The sequence below is a fragment of the Salvia hispanica genome, chromosome 2 (genome assembly GCF_029641045.1).
Source record: "Salvia hispanica isolate PSC_SH4W2 chromosome 2, Shi_PSC_v1, whole genome shotgun sequence".
NCBI lineage: Eukaryota > Viridiplantae > Streptophyta > Magnoliopsida > Lamiales > Lamiaceae > Salvia > Salvia hispanica.
Window position 1 is genome coordinate 25,550,773 of NC_142693.1, and position 17,305 is coordinate 25,568,077.

The 17,305-nt window shown below is 35.3% G+C and overlaps 2 protein-coding genes, 1 long non-coding RNA gene and 1 pseudogene across 4 annotated transcripts; 1 reads left to right on the forward strand and 3 right to left on the reverse strand.

The window, feature by feature from the left end:
* Positions 1-1,052: 1,052 nt before the first annotated feature.
* LOC125202426 (receptor-like protein 41) lies at positions 1,053-3,766 on the reverse strand (the record flags this gene model as incomplete). The annotated part of the gene is made up of 1 exon (XM_089064953.1): positions 1,053-3,766. A coding segment is annotated over one exon (2,553 nt), but the record flags the coding sequence as incomplete, so codon positions are not given.
* A 3,086-nt stretch (positions 3,767-6,852) lies between these two features.
* Positions 6,853-11,304, forward strand: LOC125220144 (uncharacterized). The gene is made up of 3 exons (XR_007176299.2): positions 6,853-6,886; positions 7,055-7,118; positions 11,120-11,304. It is a non-coding gene; the product is annotated as an uncharacterized LOC125220144 (long non-coding RNA).
* LOC125220135 (receptor-like protein 53) lies at positions 7,413-10,027 on the reverse strand. 2 transcript variants are annotated; one of them, XM_048122276.2, is made up of 2 exons: positions 9,671-9,812; positions 7,413-8,849 (listed from the first exon to the last, which is right to left on the reverse strand). In XM_048122276.2, the coding sequence occupies exons 1-2, from the start codon at positions 9,683-9,685 to the stop codon at positions 7,575-7,577; spliced, it is 1,290 nt and encodes a 429-aa protein (XP_047978233.1). In that variant the 5' UTR covers positions 9,686-9,812; the 3' UTR covers positions 7,413-7,574. The 2 variants fall into 2 exon arrangements, with proteins under 2 accessions (XP_047978233.1, XP_088920299.1); XM_089064173.1 differs by having other exon boundaries at positions 7,413-10,027.
* Positions 11,305-13,111: 1,807 nt separating the features above from the next.
* Positions 13,112-15,550, reverse strand: LOC125202735 (receptor like protein 27-like; annotated as a pseudogene).
* Positions 15,551-17,305: the final 1,755 nt, after the last annotated feature.

Consider the following 17,305-nt stretch of genomic DNA (forward strand, 5'->3'; position numbering starts at 1 on the left):
TTCTTTATCTTTCTTGCAAGTTTTCTTATAAAAAACCCTAGAACGATAATTGGCTGCTCGACGGGAATTTCCGCGCGAACGAACCAATATCTTCATCGCGAACTCTCGCAGTTATCCCTCGATACGAGTCCCCTCGTATCAAAGTTGCTGCATTTTTCATGTTCCTATTTGACCCCATCAGGTTCACATACATTCTTATCATTGAACGTGCGATTAAGTGGAGTGAGTGAGAGGTTTTACTATGTCACGTGTGATTAAGTGGAGTAAGTGGAAGGTTTTACTATGTCATTTAAATTTGGTTTAAACGTTTGATTAGAATTCTAAATACAAATATTTTTGGTCCTTTCATCGTATGCATGAGGTGTGAATTGTTCGATTGTGTACTTTCATGAGTCTCATCTTATGTTTTGATATTGATTATTGATTTTGTGTATTGCAAATTGATTTTGTTCCTTATTTTATTGTAGGTTTAGGTGAGGCGGACGGATTTAAAGATGACAAACAAGTTATTTTACCTATCAGTTTTGTTGAAGAGTGACAAATTGTGAAGAATTGAAGGTTTTAGTTTATAATGATTGAGATTGATTTTTAACTTTAAAGTTAATGTAGTGTATAAAGAAGTTTTTGTTTATTTTAATATTGATTCTAATTTTGTTTAATTTATTTAAAGTTAAATATTAATGTATCAAAAATATACTGTATTAATTTGTGCATAGCACAGACGTGATACTAGTTTTATAATAAAATGCGAGTGAAATGAATTAGTGGTCGTAGGCCTATTTACCATTTACTCCCTCCGGTACTCATTAAATGTCTCATATATCCTTATTTGGATGGTTCCCAATAAATGCCTTAATTCACCAACTCATTCTATCCACAATTACTATAAAGCTAATATATAAAAGTGGATTCACGTTCCATTAAGTTTTTCCACTCACTTTCTTTTACAAAATCAAACAATTTATTAAAAACACGCATCAATTGAATATGGGACATTTAATGGAGTCAGAGGGAGTATTATATAAGTGGTCAGGGACTTCAAATTGCGGAAGGACTGAAATGGCAAACCAAAACTTCTAATAGTGGACAAAGAGAGTACAATTTGTTTGTATGACCAATGAATAGTTCATTGAAACACACACAGAAAAACATATTGCTAAAAGGAAAGTTCACACCACACCATATGCTAATTAAACATAAACCAAATCGCACATCACCTCACTGGTGGTGACTGGTGATGACGTCTCCTAAGCCCATTCCTCCTCTCTTCGCTCATTCTTATGCTTCTTTCATGTCTTCTTCTCCTTCCTCGATCAAAGAACATCTTGTCAGCAACCTCTTCTATTTTCTCAAAGTATCTTTCTCTCAGCCTTCTGCAACATAACAATGTCCATGCGACGCTTGCTATTCCCACAACATAACCAAATGCAGCAAACACATATTCCCACTCAGTCTCCTCATCTTTTGGTTCCGAATCCTGTGATGGTGATGGACCAGGGGGACGATGGTTCTTGAAACTTCCGTTGAGTGGGAATCCAGATAACCCCGCGTTTCCTTCAAATGAATCTGCTGAAAACGTTTGAAAGTGGCTACTGGTTGGGATCGGTCCGGTGAGATGATTGAAAGACAGATTCAAGAATGAAAGGAAATCGAGTTTTGTGAGCTCGTCCGGTATTCTCCCGGTGAGCTTGTTTGTAGAGAGGTCAAGCGACCCAAGATCTGCCAAGGCACCCAATGAACTTGGGATTGCATTAGTGAGAGAGTTGTGGGATAAGTTGAGAAGATAGAGTGAGCTAAGATTACCAATTGCGTCTGGTATATCTCCATGAAAATGATTGGAAGACAAATCAATGCATGTAAAGTCAGGCCAAATCTTCACGAGCTTCACCTCAACTCCTTTGACGGTTAATGTCACCTCATTGTGATAGTAACCATTGGCACCTAAAAAGGTAGAGTTAGAGCGGTCGAGCCTGAGATGTGTAGGACTCTGTAGCATCATTCCTCTCAAACTTGACAAGTTTAGAAAATTCAGACGACCACTGAAATGATTTGAAGATATATCCAGAATTTGAAGATTCGGCCAACTCTTACTACATCTCAAGTCTCCTCGGAATCTATTGGAGCGCAAGATAAGGATGCGCAACCTCAACGGCAGCATACAAGGGAAACTACCCTCAAGGTTGTTGTTTCCAACATTCATCACCCGTAGATTCTTACAATTTGACAGAGACTTAGGAACCTTTCCGCCTAAGTTGTTGTAACTAACATCTATGGTTTTTAGGCGGCACTTCCTAGAAAATTGATCCGGGATAACACCACTAATTTTGTTTCCCCTAAGATTGAGCACTTCATGCACAATTTTGATTAGGCAAGGAGGTATGGTACCACTCAAGTTATTGTAAGACAAGTCGAGAACACTAAATGAAGATGCATTGCAGATGAACGTTGGAAGGACTCCGGTTAGTCTATTGTTTGCGAGCAAGATAGCGGAATACTTTGAAGAGGTTGGGATCAAGGAAGAGAAGGCACAATGCAACTTGTTAGACTGCAAGTTTAGTCTTGTAACATATGAAGCATTATTAACATAGTGAGACTTTTCAGCACATGTAAGAAGATTAAAAGAAAGGTCCAAATTGGACATTTCAGTTCCCCAAATCCAACTAGGAATATCCCCTGTCAAATAATTGTTTGAGAGGTTTAAACTAGACAAAGAGGATAGATTTCTAAGGTCTGGGAAATCGTACAAATTGCAAGATGACAGATGCAACCACTTTAAGCAAATATGTCCATGTGAACTTGAACTCATGTTGGTTGTGTCAATTGACAAGTTGTTGTTAGAAAGAATAAGTTTCCAAGGGCAACTTTGAATCTTACTCATCTTAAAAGTGCCATTGAACAAGTTGTCTGAAAGGTCGAGACTGTCCATGCTTCGAAGCTCGAAGATGAAGTTAGGAATAGGACCTTCTATCCTATTTCTCTTCAAATCTAGCGTAGAAATGTTATAATTAACAATTGGAAACTCTTCGAGCTGGCCACTGAATTGGTTGTTGGACAGACTAAGATAATAAACGGGCAAGGCAAAAAGATGGGGAGGGATGGAGCCGTTCAATGAATTGTGGCTTAAATTTAAAATGGTGAGGTTTGTAAGACCTCGAAAATGCAAGTGAGAAAGTGAGCCCGTCAAATTATTATGGTTCAGATGTACGTATTCAAGACCCTTGCAAGTATGAAATGAAGGAATTGGTCCCATGAAACCACAATGTGACAAATCAAGGTTACTCAAATTTGTGAGATGATGGAACTGGTTAGGAATGGCGCCATTCAATGAATTCATGCTTAAATCCAAAAAAGAGAGCCCTTTGGAATGCAAGGGAGATAGCGAGCCGGTGAGGAAGTTGATCGAAAGATCCAGGTTAACTAGCTCTGTTAGGTTGGCCAACGTCGATGGAATCGATCCCATGAAACCACAAAATGACAAATCAAGGTCTCTTAAATTTGGGAGGAGATGGAATTGGTTAGGAATCTTACTTGTGGCTAAGTAATTGGAGGAGAGGTCAAGCCTCAACAAGTATGTCAACCGGAAGAGGCTTGATGACTCACCAATTCCGCCGGAGATGCCCTCATTAAAGAGGCCCAAACTGATAATGCGACCAGAGTCATCACATCGCACACCTTTCCATTCGCAACAATCATTTGTCGCATTCCACTTCACCAACCGTTCCGAATTGGAAGATTTGAATACTAATTCGGTTTTGAGCTGAAGCAACAATTATTTTTGATCATCGAGGCACTGGCCATCGACAAATATTATGAAGACGAAGAAGAAAATGAGGCGGAAAAGCAAAGAAACTACCATTGCAATGAAGAGGATATATATTATGGTTGAGACATTGCTTTAAATAGGGGAGCTATGGGAAGACTAAGCCATTTGATTTCAAATGATCATATTGGATTTTTGTCTATTTGAAATGTGGAAGCATAAAATAGAAAATAAATAACTAAAATTACAATTCACTTTTTTTTAGTTGGCATTCCACTCAAACCCCATGCCATCTTTGTTTAAGTACATTCAAATTCCATATTTTTCTTTTAAATTTTGTTATTTACAAAATGAAAATAAATAACTAAAATTACATTAATTATATATCGGAAATTACTTAATTTAAAAATCCTAAAATTACACTACGAACGATAAAATGAACTTCAATATGTACTTGTTCATGACTAAAGTTCTTCAATAAGATTTTATCGGAAGCTTGTTGTTTGCGTAGAGAAGCATATCAATAAGAACTTCTCAAAATTATTTGATATTGTACTTATATAGATGAAATTGAATAGAAAAAGTATCGTAAAATAAATGTTTTATATTTAATGGGATGGAGGCAGCATGTTTTTTAAAAAAATTCTTTCATTCTAATTTTGTATGTTTTAGTATGAATTCTTTATTAACTAACAATGGATTATTAACATTGATAAAGTTATAAGTAGGGTAGCTTGGTTCTCACAATCTATCTTACCATTACTTCATCCATGTTCAAGTAATGTTCAACTTTGAAAACAGTTGTCGTCCAATATAATATCTTATTACAAAATTGAATAAAAGAGTCATAGTAAAGTACTACTACCAAATTTTACTTTATTTTCATATTTCACCATAATAAATAAGGTAATTTTGAAATAAATTTGCATGTGTACAATCACTTGTTTTCCTCGTGTCGTTGTTGTGCAGATCCGAGTCATCCGACAGGCGTGAATTATATCTCTAGTGGATCACTATGACATTGGTTTACATTCAAAGTTTGAATTATTTATGTTACCTTTTTTATATATTAATGGTGTTTTTCCACATCACTTTCATCATTTTTAATGATATTTCCAAGTCTTTATTGTTTGCCACCTAAATCCCAAGTCTTTTTCTTTTTTTTAGAGAAGGCAGACCACCGTCAAATTAAAAAAATAAATCAGTGAGCATAAGAAATACCAAGTCTATCGTGCAACATTCAAATACTAAGCCATATGGATGGTAAATCCCTAAGTCTTTATTGTTTGCCACACAAACAGTTGATGTATGACTATTTTAATGGTTTAGTAAAATAGTACTACTCCCTCCATCCGGGCTAAGATGATACATTTTTTGGTCGATGCGAAATTTTAGGAGTTATTGGTTAAAGTATTTAATTGCAAGGAGAAAAAGTGGGTGTAAGTATTAAAATAGAAAGAGAAATAAAGATGGATATTTTAATAGGAGTGGGAAAAAGTGGTTGGGTGTATAAATTAGAGAGATAAAGTTTCCAAAAAAAGAAATGTGTCATTTTAGTTATGACAAACTAAAAAGGAAAACATGTCATCTTAAGCAAGACGGAGGGAGTAACCTAACTTTGAAGTATGAATGCAATATGTCACCCGACTTGAAAATAAATGATACTCCATAAATGTTTAAATCCTCGTGTTAAAAATTACTCTGTCAGTCTCAAGTTAATTGATTTGTAATCTTTAAGATATTTCCAAGCCAAATTAGTCATTTCCTTATTTTATTTTTTTTGTTAAGAATTACTCACTCAGTCTCAAAAGTTAGTTAATTTTTATTTCTTTACGAGATTTTCATGCTAAATGTGTCATATCCTCTTTAAGAAAAATTTAAAGGTCGTGTCACGCTAGACTTAAACCAAAAACCTTTGAGTTCGAATATCAACTATTCTACCACTAACTACACAAACAATTTTGCTATCACTTTATTATGTCATATTTTATTCTCTATTACTTTAATCTTAATCTACTTTGACACACTGCACACCACTTTCTTAAACCTTCCAAATGAAAAAAAACGTTTTGATTAGTTTGGGACTAGTGGATATACTCCCTCCGTCCACTTTCCAGTTATCATATATATTTGATTTTTGGATGATTGCTATTTTGAATGAACAAGCACAAAATGTGAATCACAATTTGATGGAAGCTGCTATCATGGAGCCTCGTCGGTTCACTTGACCTTAGCTTTTGTTAATCCACTTTATAGAAGATTGAGAGACAACCTTTTCTATGTTCATATTTGCACTTTAAAAAAGTCAAACATATTTTTATTTGCTCTTCATAGATGTTAATATCCAAAATTTTCCAAATTTGAATGATTTAATGATTACCATTGCTCCGCCGCCAACTATATATAAATTAAAACTCAATATTGATATTTGTATCAAATTCAGAATATCGCATAAATAAATGATTATTGTGTATTCTATAATTATTAGTTACTCCATACGTACCAATTGGTAATTTCACATATTGAACTTTTGTAATTGGGCCTCTAACATAGGCCCATTGATTATAATCAAAGCCCTGAATATTATATGCAATCAATCACATCCCATAAACTATTGATATTTATATGTAATAGTGATTCGTTAAAATATAGATATTATTATTATTATTCCATCTCGAAATATATTGACTGAGATGACATAAATTTTAATAAAGATTGTCAATTTAATGTGAGCAGAAATAATTTTATGTAATGGATAGTTCTACATGTAGAGAAATTGGTCAGCTAAAATACTGGAGTATAAATGATAAATAAAGTATATATTGTGTCTATAAATTAAAATAAATTTTATGAGTATATCAAAACAAATAAAAGTAGAATATTTTTTAAATTGTATTGGACTTTCCCTAAAGCCTTTGTTATTGGGCTAGTTCTATAGGCCCATTTATTATAATCAAAGCCCAATATATAAAAGGTGCATGCACAAGCCCAAAATGTTGAGAAGGCCCAACCCTTAAAAAAACTAAAATTGATCAATGTAAAAGAATAATTATGCTCAAAATTTATACTGTATTCATTTGCTCATTTGCTGCAATGAGAATTTGTTGCTAATACATTCTTGAAAAGGTACGTTTATCGAAATAATTTTCTGTAAAAGAATTTGTGGATTAAAAATCGATCACATCCCATGATAGATGCAATAATAGGTAAACATATTGAATTTTATATGCAATAATTCGTAAAAAGGTTATCTTTTTGTAAATGTGTTGATAGTATCTGTCAATTGTTTGTTAGATTGCCTGTTGAAAACCGGGAAGTCTGAAGGAGTAGAAGCTGTTTGAGGAAATTCCTGAGAGAGGTATGAATTACCTACATTACAACAACCTCAAATTCAGTACTAACATTTTATCCCAACTATGATTCCACTTTTACTGCATCCTTATGATGAATAAATTAATTAACAGAAGATATGTGATTAATCCTCTTTCCAAATACTCCACCAATACTAAGCCCATTCCTCCTCTTTTCTCTTTATTCTTATTACTTGAAAACAGTAGAATTCACGGTGTTCTCCAATTGCTTGGTAGTAGTTCGTCTCCGAGATGATGGAGTTTGGATCGTCGATATCTCAAGCCCAAATTGGCCAAAATCATTGTTTAGTGTCTAAACATATAGTAATAGATAATTCAAGCAGAACGATTACAATAGAAGCTATTGCTTCACACAATCAGAACGATTACAATAGAAGTTAAGACCCCACAAAGGAAAGTCACAACACACCATATGCTAATTAAATCACAAACCATAATCAACCTCACTGACGATGATGATGTCTCCTAAGCCCATTCCTCCTCTCTTCTCTTAGTCTTATTCTTCTTTTATGTCTTCTTCTCCTTCCTCTCTCGTAGAATATCTTGTCAGCTATCTCTTCTATCTTCTCAAAGTATCTTTCTCTCAACCTTCTGCAACATAACAGTGTCCACGCGACACATCCTAATCCCACAACATAACCAGACGCAACAAACACATATTCCCACTCAATCTCCTCATCTTTTGATTCTGAATCCTCTGATGGAGATGGAGCAGGTGGTCGACGGTTGTTGAAACTTCCGTTGAGTGGGAAACCAGATAACCCCGAGTTTCCTACATATGAATCTGCCGTAAATGTTTGAAACTGACGACCAGTTGGAATCATCCCTTTCAGATCATTGTAAGACACATTCAAGATTGAAAGAAATGTGAGTTTTGTGAGCTCATCTGGTATTCTCCCGGTGAGCTTGTTGTCAGAGAGGTCGAGCGACCCAAGCTCTGTCAAGGCACCCAATGATCTCGGGATTGCATCAGTGAGAGAGTTGTGGGATAAGTTGAGAAGATAGAGTAAGCTAAGATTGCCAATTGCATCTGGTATTTCTCCTTCAAAATGATTGGAAGACAAATCAATGCATGTAAAGTCAGGCCAAATCTTCACAAGCTTCACCTCAATCCCTTTGACGGTTAATGTCACGTCATTTTGGTAGTAACTACCGTCACCTAAAAATTTGGAGTTAGAATGGTTGAGTCTGGCATGTGTTCGACTCTGTAGCATCATTCCTCTCAAACTTAAGAAGTTTAGCACATTCAGACGACCACTGAAATCATTTGAAGATATATCCAAAATTTGAAGATTCGGCCAACTCTTCCGACAATGCAAGTCTCCATGGAATCTGTTGGAGCGCAAAAGAAGGATGCGCAAGCTCAACGGGAGCATGCAAGGGAAACTACCCTCGAGGTTGTTGTTTCCAACATTCACTACCACTAAGTTCACACAATTCGCCAGAGACTTAGGAACCTTACCGACTAAGTTGTTGTTACTAACATCAAAGGTTTGTAGGTCACAGTCACGAGAAAATTGACTAGGGATAACACCACTGATTTTGTTTCCCCTAAGATTGAGCACTCCGATCCTAAAACTTGCGTTGAACAGGCAAGGAGGGATGCTACCACTGATGTTATTGTAAGACAAGTCGAGAGCACTGAGAAATGCATTGCAGATGTAGGTTGGAAGGACTCCGGTTAGTCTATTGTTTGCGAGCAAGATAGCGGCACAGTTCTGAGAGTTTGGGATCAAGGAAGAGAACGCACAACACAACTTGTTAGACTGTAAGTTTAGATCTTGAATTGAAGAAACATTACTATAGTGAGACTTTTCAACACATGTCAGAAGATTAAAAGAAAGGTCCAAAAAGACCATTCTAGGTCCCCAAACCCAACTAGGAATCTCCCCTTGCAAAAGATTGTTTGAGAGGTCCAAATTGAACAAATTGGATGCATTTCTAAGATCTGGGAAATCATGTTGGTTGCAGGATGACATGTACAACATATCTAAGCACGGATATGCGTGCGAACTTGAACTAATGTTCGTTGTGTCAATTGATATGTTGTTGTTAGAAAGATAAAGTTGCGAAATGCAACTTTTAATCTTACTCAATTTAAAAGTGCCATTGAACAAGTTGTCAGAAAGGTTGACTATATCCAAGCCTTGAAGCTCGAAAAAGAAGTTTGGAATAGGACCTTCTATCCTATTTCCACTCAAATCTAGCATAGAAAGGCTAGAGTTATTAACAACGGGAAATTCTTCGAGCTGACCACTGAATTGGTTGTTGGACAGATGAAGATAATATACAGGCAAGGAAAAAAGATGGTGAGGAATTGAGCCGTTGAATGAATTGTAGCTTAAATCTAAAAGGGAGAGGTTTTTAAGACCTCGAAAATTCAAGTGAGAAAGTGAGCCTGTCAAATTATTATAGTGCAGACTTATGGATTTAAGACCCTTGCAATTATGAAGTGATGGAATCGGTCCCATAAAACCACAACCTGACAAATCAAGGTCTCTTAAATTTGGGAGACGATGGAATTGGTTAGGAATCTCACTTGTGGTGAAGTCATTGTACGAGAGGTCAAGCTTTGACAAGTGTGTCAACCGGAAGAGGCTTGATGACTCACCGAATCCGCCGTAGATGCCATCATCAGTGAGGTCCAAACTAATAACGTGCCCAGAGTCATCACATCCCACGCCTCGCCATATGCAACAATCATCTATCTCATACCACTTCACCAACCAGTCAGAAATGGAAGAGTTGAATACTAATTCGCTTTTGAGCTGAAGCAACAATTTTTTTTGATCATCGAGGCATAGGCCATCGACAAATATTATGAAGACGAAAAAGAAAAGGAGGCGGGAAAGCGAAGAAACCGCCATTGCAATGAAGATGATATAGTATGGTTGAGGCATTGCTTTAAATAGGGAAGCTGGGAAGACTAAGCCCTTTGATATTTCAAATTATCATATTGGATTTTTTCCTATTTGAAATGTAGAAGCATAAAATAGAAATAAATAACTAAAATTACAATTCACTTTTATCAATTGGCATGCCACTCAAACCCCCAACCATCTTTGTTTAGGTACATTCAAATTCAATATTATTATATATCGAAAATTACGGAAAATTCCAAAAATTACATTTTGAACGTAAAAATAACTTCAATGTTGAAATGTTCTTGTGCATGACTAAATTTCTTCAATGAGATTTTATTGGAAGCTTGTTCTTCGTGTAGAGAATTGAAGCATATGATAAGAAAACTTCTCAAAATTGTGTTTGATATTGCACTTATAGATGAAAATTGGATAGAAAAAAATAAGAATATTGAATTTTTAAATAAAAAGGTTGCAGTGCGGTTCCATGCCCGGAAATGCCGCCTCTACCATGGCCGGACCAGTCTCCCACATCCACCGTGAAAAATTATGTTAAGTAAGTTAAGTAAATGAAGAATAAAGTATGAAATGAAAAACGCAGAGAGATGAAGAGAGAATAAAGTAAGAGATGGTAGAGTAAATGAGAAGAAATGTGTTGACTTTTACTAAAAAAAAGAAAGGACTTCACTACTGTACGACGTATTAAAATGGCAAAATAACTCTAGTAATATGGAACGGAGGTAATACTAATATACTATGAAATGCTCCCTCCGTCCACGAATAAGAGTCTCGTTCACTTTTTCGCACTTGTTTTGTAAAAATGATAATAAATAGTTAAAGTGAACAAATGATAGAGTAAGAGAGAAGACAATAGTCTTGTCTACGTTATTCTCTCTTACTTTATCATTTGTCCATTTTAACTATTTATTATCATTTTTACAAAATAAGTGCGAAAAAGTTAATGAGACTCTTATTCGTGGACGGATGGAGTATTTGTTTTTCGACACAAGTAGCGTTATTTTGTGTGTTAAGTAGAGTGATAGTATTGTTTTGTGTTCTTTTACTATGTTTTATTTTGACAAAACTATTTTTCACTTGTTTTTCCTATATTTCTTTTGAATTGACAGCTTTTTCTATGTTGATGTCGTATCGTGTAGATCCGAGTCATCCGACAGGCGTGAATTATAATCTCTATTGAATCACTATGGCCAACATGTAAACTGGGTCATTGTTTTACATTCAAAGTTTGAATTATTTATGCTACCTTTTATATGTATTAATGGTGTTATTCCACACTTCATCATAATTTAATGAAATTGCAAGTCTTTATTGCTTGCCACCTAAATCCCAATTCGGATCATCACAATTGATATATGACTATTTTAATGGTTTAGTAAAAATAGTAGTACTATAATCCTAATTTTGAAGTATGCATTGCAATATGTCACACGACTTGACAATAAATGATACTCCATAATTGTTTAAATCCTCGTGTTATTCTTTTTTGTTAAAAATTACTCTCTCAATCTCAAATTAATTGATTTGTGTTCTTTAAGAGATTCTCAAGCTAAATTTGTCATTTCCTCTCTTCTTTTTTTTTTTTGTTAAGAATTACTCTCAGTCTTAAGTTAGTTGAATCCCATGCTAAATGTGTCATATCCTCTTTTAGAAATATTATTTAAAGGCCGTGTCATGATGGACTCGACCTAAGACCTTTGAGTTTGAACTTCAACTACTATTTATGTATTGACTGAGAGTAGAAATTATTTTATTTAATGGACCTTACATGTAGAGAAATTGGCCAGCTAAATACTGGAGTATAAATGATAAATAAAGTATATTGTGGTAATATATTTTCAGATAAAATCTATAAATTAAAATAAATAAATTTTATGAATATATCAATTCAAATAAAAGTATAATATTTTCTAAATTGTATTGGACTTCCCTAAAGCCCTTGTTATTGGGCTGTTCTATAGGCCCATTTATTATAATCAGAGCCCAATATATGAAAGTGCATGCACAACCCGATAAAGTTGAGAAGGACCCAAACATTTAATCTCTACCCATCTTATTTTGGAATATCAACAACAAAATAATTTTATTTAAATTGGAAAATTTTACTCATAGTTTATTAATTTTTCTCCAAGATTCTCTATCTTACTTCTTCTGTTCCCCTCTCATACTTTATAAAGTTTTTCTCTTAATCCTCTTATTTTATCAATTTATCACTAAAAAGTAGTGACGTCCATTAATTAGATTATTGGATATCGATCATATGGAATTAAATGTTGAGATATATTTTGGAGGGAAAAAAAGTAATTAGCTTTCCTTAAAGACCTCCAACATTTTCCGTTTTACTTTTAACAATATACTGGTATAAAAGTGCAACTATACTGATATTCGTGAAATATAAATATATAATTTTATGATAGTGATAAAATGCAAACTTATATATTGTACAAACTCAAAACTCCTCAACACAGTTTCAATACTGTTTCAATACAATATCAACACGGTGTAAAATTTCAAGATTTTAATATCAACACAGCATCAATCATTGACTATCGTTGAAATTCTATTGACATTTTCCTGTCGATACTTTTTTGTGATCTGTTGACATTTTTCAATGGTGCAGATCATAATTTTGAGTTTGTATAATATTTGTAGTTTTCATTAGATCACATTCCTATAATTAAATGCTTCCATTTTGTAATCCAATGGTTTATACTCCCTCCGTCCCACATAATTTGACCCAGTATTCCATTTTAGGCCGTCCCACATAATTTGACACACTTCACTTTTACCATTTTTTTGTAGTGGACCTCATATTCCACTAACTCATTCCTACTCACATTTTATTATAAAACTAATACTTTAAAAGTAGGACCTACATCCCACCAACTTTTACAACTCATTTACCATTAGATTTCTTAAAATCCGTGCCGGGTTAAAGTGTCCCAAATTATGTAGGACGGAGGAAGTATGATTTATTAGTTATGCACTAGTGGATGGTTTCTTATTTACTTATAATTCTTATATTGTGCATTCCAAAAAGGCAGATCTAGTACACAATCAAACTGTTTGATATATTTGTAAAATAAGATATATTACAAAAACACAATCACAAAAAAAAAAAAAAAAAGTTTTACATCACATTTCATATGCTAATTAAACACAAACCACATTGCTCAACCTCACTGATGATGCCTTCTAACTGCTTTCCTCTCTTCTCTTAATCTTACTCTTCTTTCATGTCTTCTTATCCTTCCTCTCTCATAGAATATCTTGTCAACAACCTCTTCTATCTTTTCAAAGTATCTTTCTCTCAAGCTTTTGCAACATAACAGTGTCCACGTGACGCTTCCTATTCCCACAACATAACCAGACGCAGCAAACACATATTCCTACTCAATCTCCCCAACTTTCGATTCCGATGGCATTGAATCATCTTCTGGCTCCGATGGTGCACGAGGAGGCCTGCTGCAACTTCTGTCAAGTGGGAAACCACATAACCCCGCGTTTCCTTCAAACAAATCCGCAGAGAGCGTTTGGAACTGCCGGCCAATTGGGATCATCCCTGTCAGATCATTGTAAGATACATTCAAAATTGAAAGGAAACCGAGTTCTGTGAGCTCGTGTGGTATTCTCCCGGTGAGCTTGTTTGAAGAGAGATCGAGCGACCCAAGCTCTGTCAACCCACCCAATGATTCTGGGATGCCGCCAGTGAAAACATTCCTGGATAAGTTGAGAAGGTAAAGTGAGCTAAGATTACCAATTGCATCCGGTATTCCCCCTTCAAAACGATTCGAAGACAAATCAATGGATGTAAAGTCAGGCCAAGCTCCGGATCATTTCCTTTTACTATTAACACCACCTGGTCCTGGTACAAATAGTCGGGGCGTAGATAATCAGAGCTTGATCGGTTAGGCCTTCGCCATTCTAGCATCATACCACTCCAGCTCGAGAAGTTTAGCGGTTCCACATTCCCGCTGAAATTATTCAAAGATATATCTAGAATTTGAAGATTCGGCCAACTCTTGCTACATCTCAAGTCTCCATGGAATCTGTTGGAGCGCAAAACAAGTATGCGCAAGCTCAACGGTAGCATGCAAGGAAAACTACCCTCAAAGTCGTCGTTTCTAACATTCAGCAATGCTAAGCTCTTACAATTTCCCAAAGACTTAGGAAGCTTCCCAGTTAAGTTGTTGTTACTAACATCAAATGTTTCTAGGCCACACTCACTATAAAATTGATCCGGGATAACACAACTGATTTGATTCCTCTTAGATTGAGCACTGTACTATTTTGGAATAGGCACGGAGGTATGCTACCGCTCCAGTTATTGAAAGACAAGTCGAGAACACTGAACGAAGACGCACTGCAGAAGGAGGTTAGAATCGCTCCAGATAGTCTATTGTTGGCAAGCAAGAGAGCAGAGTAACTAAACAGATGAGAAGAATGCAAATAGTGATGCTTTTCCAAACCTGTAAGAAGATTAAAAGACAGATTCAAATAGTCCTTTTCAGTTTCCCAAATCCAACCAGGAATTTCCCTACCAATGCGATTGCTCGAGAGGTCCAAATGCCTCACGTTTCTAAGATACGGAAACTCGTGGAGATTACAGGATGCTAGATGCAATACACCAACGCTGTGGATTCCATCGAAATTTGAGGCGAAATTGGTCGTGTAGACTGGCAATTTGTTGTGTGAAAGAGACAACTCTACGAGCTTCGAAAGACTTAAGATCTTTCGCAGATGAAAAGTGCCATTGACAAATTGTTGGAAAGTTGGATGGAAAAAATGTTTGGAAAGTGGAAGAATGAGCTAGGAAGAGGTCCTTTGATCATGTTATTACTCAAATCTAGCAATTCAAGATCGTTTACAATAGGAAATTCTTCGATTTCTCCGCTGAATCGGTTGTTGGCTAGCATGAGTAGGCTTAGCGAAGGCAGGAGGAAGAGACTACGAGGAATGCTGCCATTTATTGAGTTTTGCTCTAAAGCTAAGTAAGAGAGGTTCGTGAGGCTCCCGAAGTCCAAGCGAGAGAGAGATCTGGTTAGATGATTATCTCGAAGGTCAATGGTGTCGAGCCTGTGGCACGAACGAAAGGAAGGAAGTGAGCCAGTGAGGGAGTTTAGATGAACTAATTTTGTCAGATTTGAAAGTGTGTGTGGGATTGTTCCGGTGAAGCCGGAACGTGACAAATCAAGGTGTCTCAAATTCCTAAGACGATGAATCGTCTTAGGAATATGAGTTGAGGTTAAGTGATTTCCGGCGAGGCTGAGCTTCGACAAGTGTGTTAAACGGAGAAGGGATGATGACTCACCTATTCGGGCGGAGATGCTCTCGTAGTCCAGGAGGAGACTGACGACGCGGCCGTTGTTGCCGCATTCCACGCTGCCCCATTCGCAGCAATCGTATGTTTGATTCGATGTCACTAGCTTTTGGGATAGAGAAGAGTTGAATACTAGCTCGGTCTTGAGGTCGAGTAACAAGTTTTTTTGATGGTCGAGGCATTGGCCGTCGACGAATGCTACGAAGAAGAGGAAGAAGGAGAGAAGCGAAGAAATTGCCATTGCAAATAGGAGTAATGCATTCTGAACTTCAGTTGATGCAGTTTAAATACGAGACGGGAAGTCCAATTAGGATGCGACTTAAAGTATCCCATCCAATTAGGATGCGACATAAAGTCTCACTTTGATTTGTACAGAATTACAAAAGTACCAAGGAAGGTGAATTTGTACAGAATTACAAAAGTACCAAGGAAGGTGAATGGAAAAAGTTATTTGAATGAATCTCATTTTTATATTACATTCTTTTATCGGAAAATTTAGATCCATTTATCAAAAAAAGATTAATGAGATTTTAAATTGTGGACAACCCAAAACAGTAAATATAAATATTTTTTCATGGGCAGAAAGTGAGTGAAAATGCGACCCTTTTCAAATCCGTGACTTTGACCCAACTACCTTAATATATGTCACATCTTTTTCTTAAATAAATTTTTGTATAGATTATTGTTAATATGTCTAAAAGTGGAGATTCCCACTTAAAAAAAAAACAAAGATAAAATAGTACCAACTTGTATTAGAATATAAAAAATAAAAATAAAAAATAAAAATAAAAAATAAAAAACTATATTACCAAATTGCCCTTCCTCCACATGACCACATGCAATGGCTCCAAATTGTTCTTCCATCAACAGCCTCCGTTGACGGTATTGTCGTCGTTCATCGTTCTTTGTATACGCATCGCAGTTTTAGAATGCACGAAAACATGACGGATGCTTGAATACTCTAATGCAAAAAACATGAAAATAATATTCGAATTTGTGCATCTGATACTATTTATATTAAAGGATAATTATCATTGAAACCATAACTTTTCATTGATTTCTGGCCGGTATATAAAATCATAACTATTCAATTTTTCGTATTATCTCACAATGATCAAAATTTAAAATGATGTGACACAAAACAACATCGTTTGAGATAAATTAATGCCATTTTAATCAACAATCAAAATAGAGTTACATCATTTTAAGTGATACAAAATGTTTATTTTCTGAGGAAGTGGTTGTATATGAAAAGACTAAAATTTTATAAACAACTTTGCTAAAGGTCAATAGGTCATTGTTTATATAGAATTTTTTTGTCTGGGCCTGGTAAATTAAATGTCTCAGTTCCTATTGTCATTTTTTATAGTAGAGAGTAATAACTTTTTTATGAAATATTCCACATCCAGTCATTATTTTAATGATTTAAAGTCTGACTTATGTCAGGACTAGTAGTGCAAGGATCTGAGGTTTTCCTGCAAATTCCTAATTTCTTATGGGTGGATTTGTTATAGAATTTGGCCAAATTGTCGATAGAAATGTATGACAAATAAACCGAAATAGTTTATCTAGAATTTGGTGATACACATTTGAATTCAACCATAATATGCTATTTTTTTCTTTTGAATCATTTTTCAAAAGGTATTATGGAATTGGGATTAGTATATTGCTTACACATTTACTTATTTCTCATTTCTCCACATGGGATGGTTTGCACCTCCAACATATATCAGGGAGTCAACAACAAATGCCCTCTAGATTATGAAGCTGCTCTATAAATTTAAATAAATAAATTTTATCAATATATTAAAATAAAATAAAAATAGACTACATTTTAAAACGGGTGTTATTTGAGAAACATATATAATTATTATAGTAGAATTTCGGAATATCCCTCGATAGCCCTGGTTATTGGGCTGGTTCTAAAGACCATTTAGTACCATCAAAACCCAATATAAATTGCGTGCACAAGCCC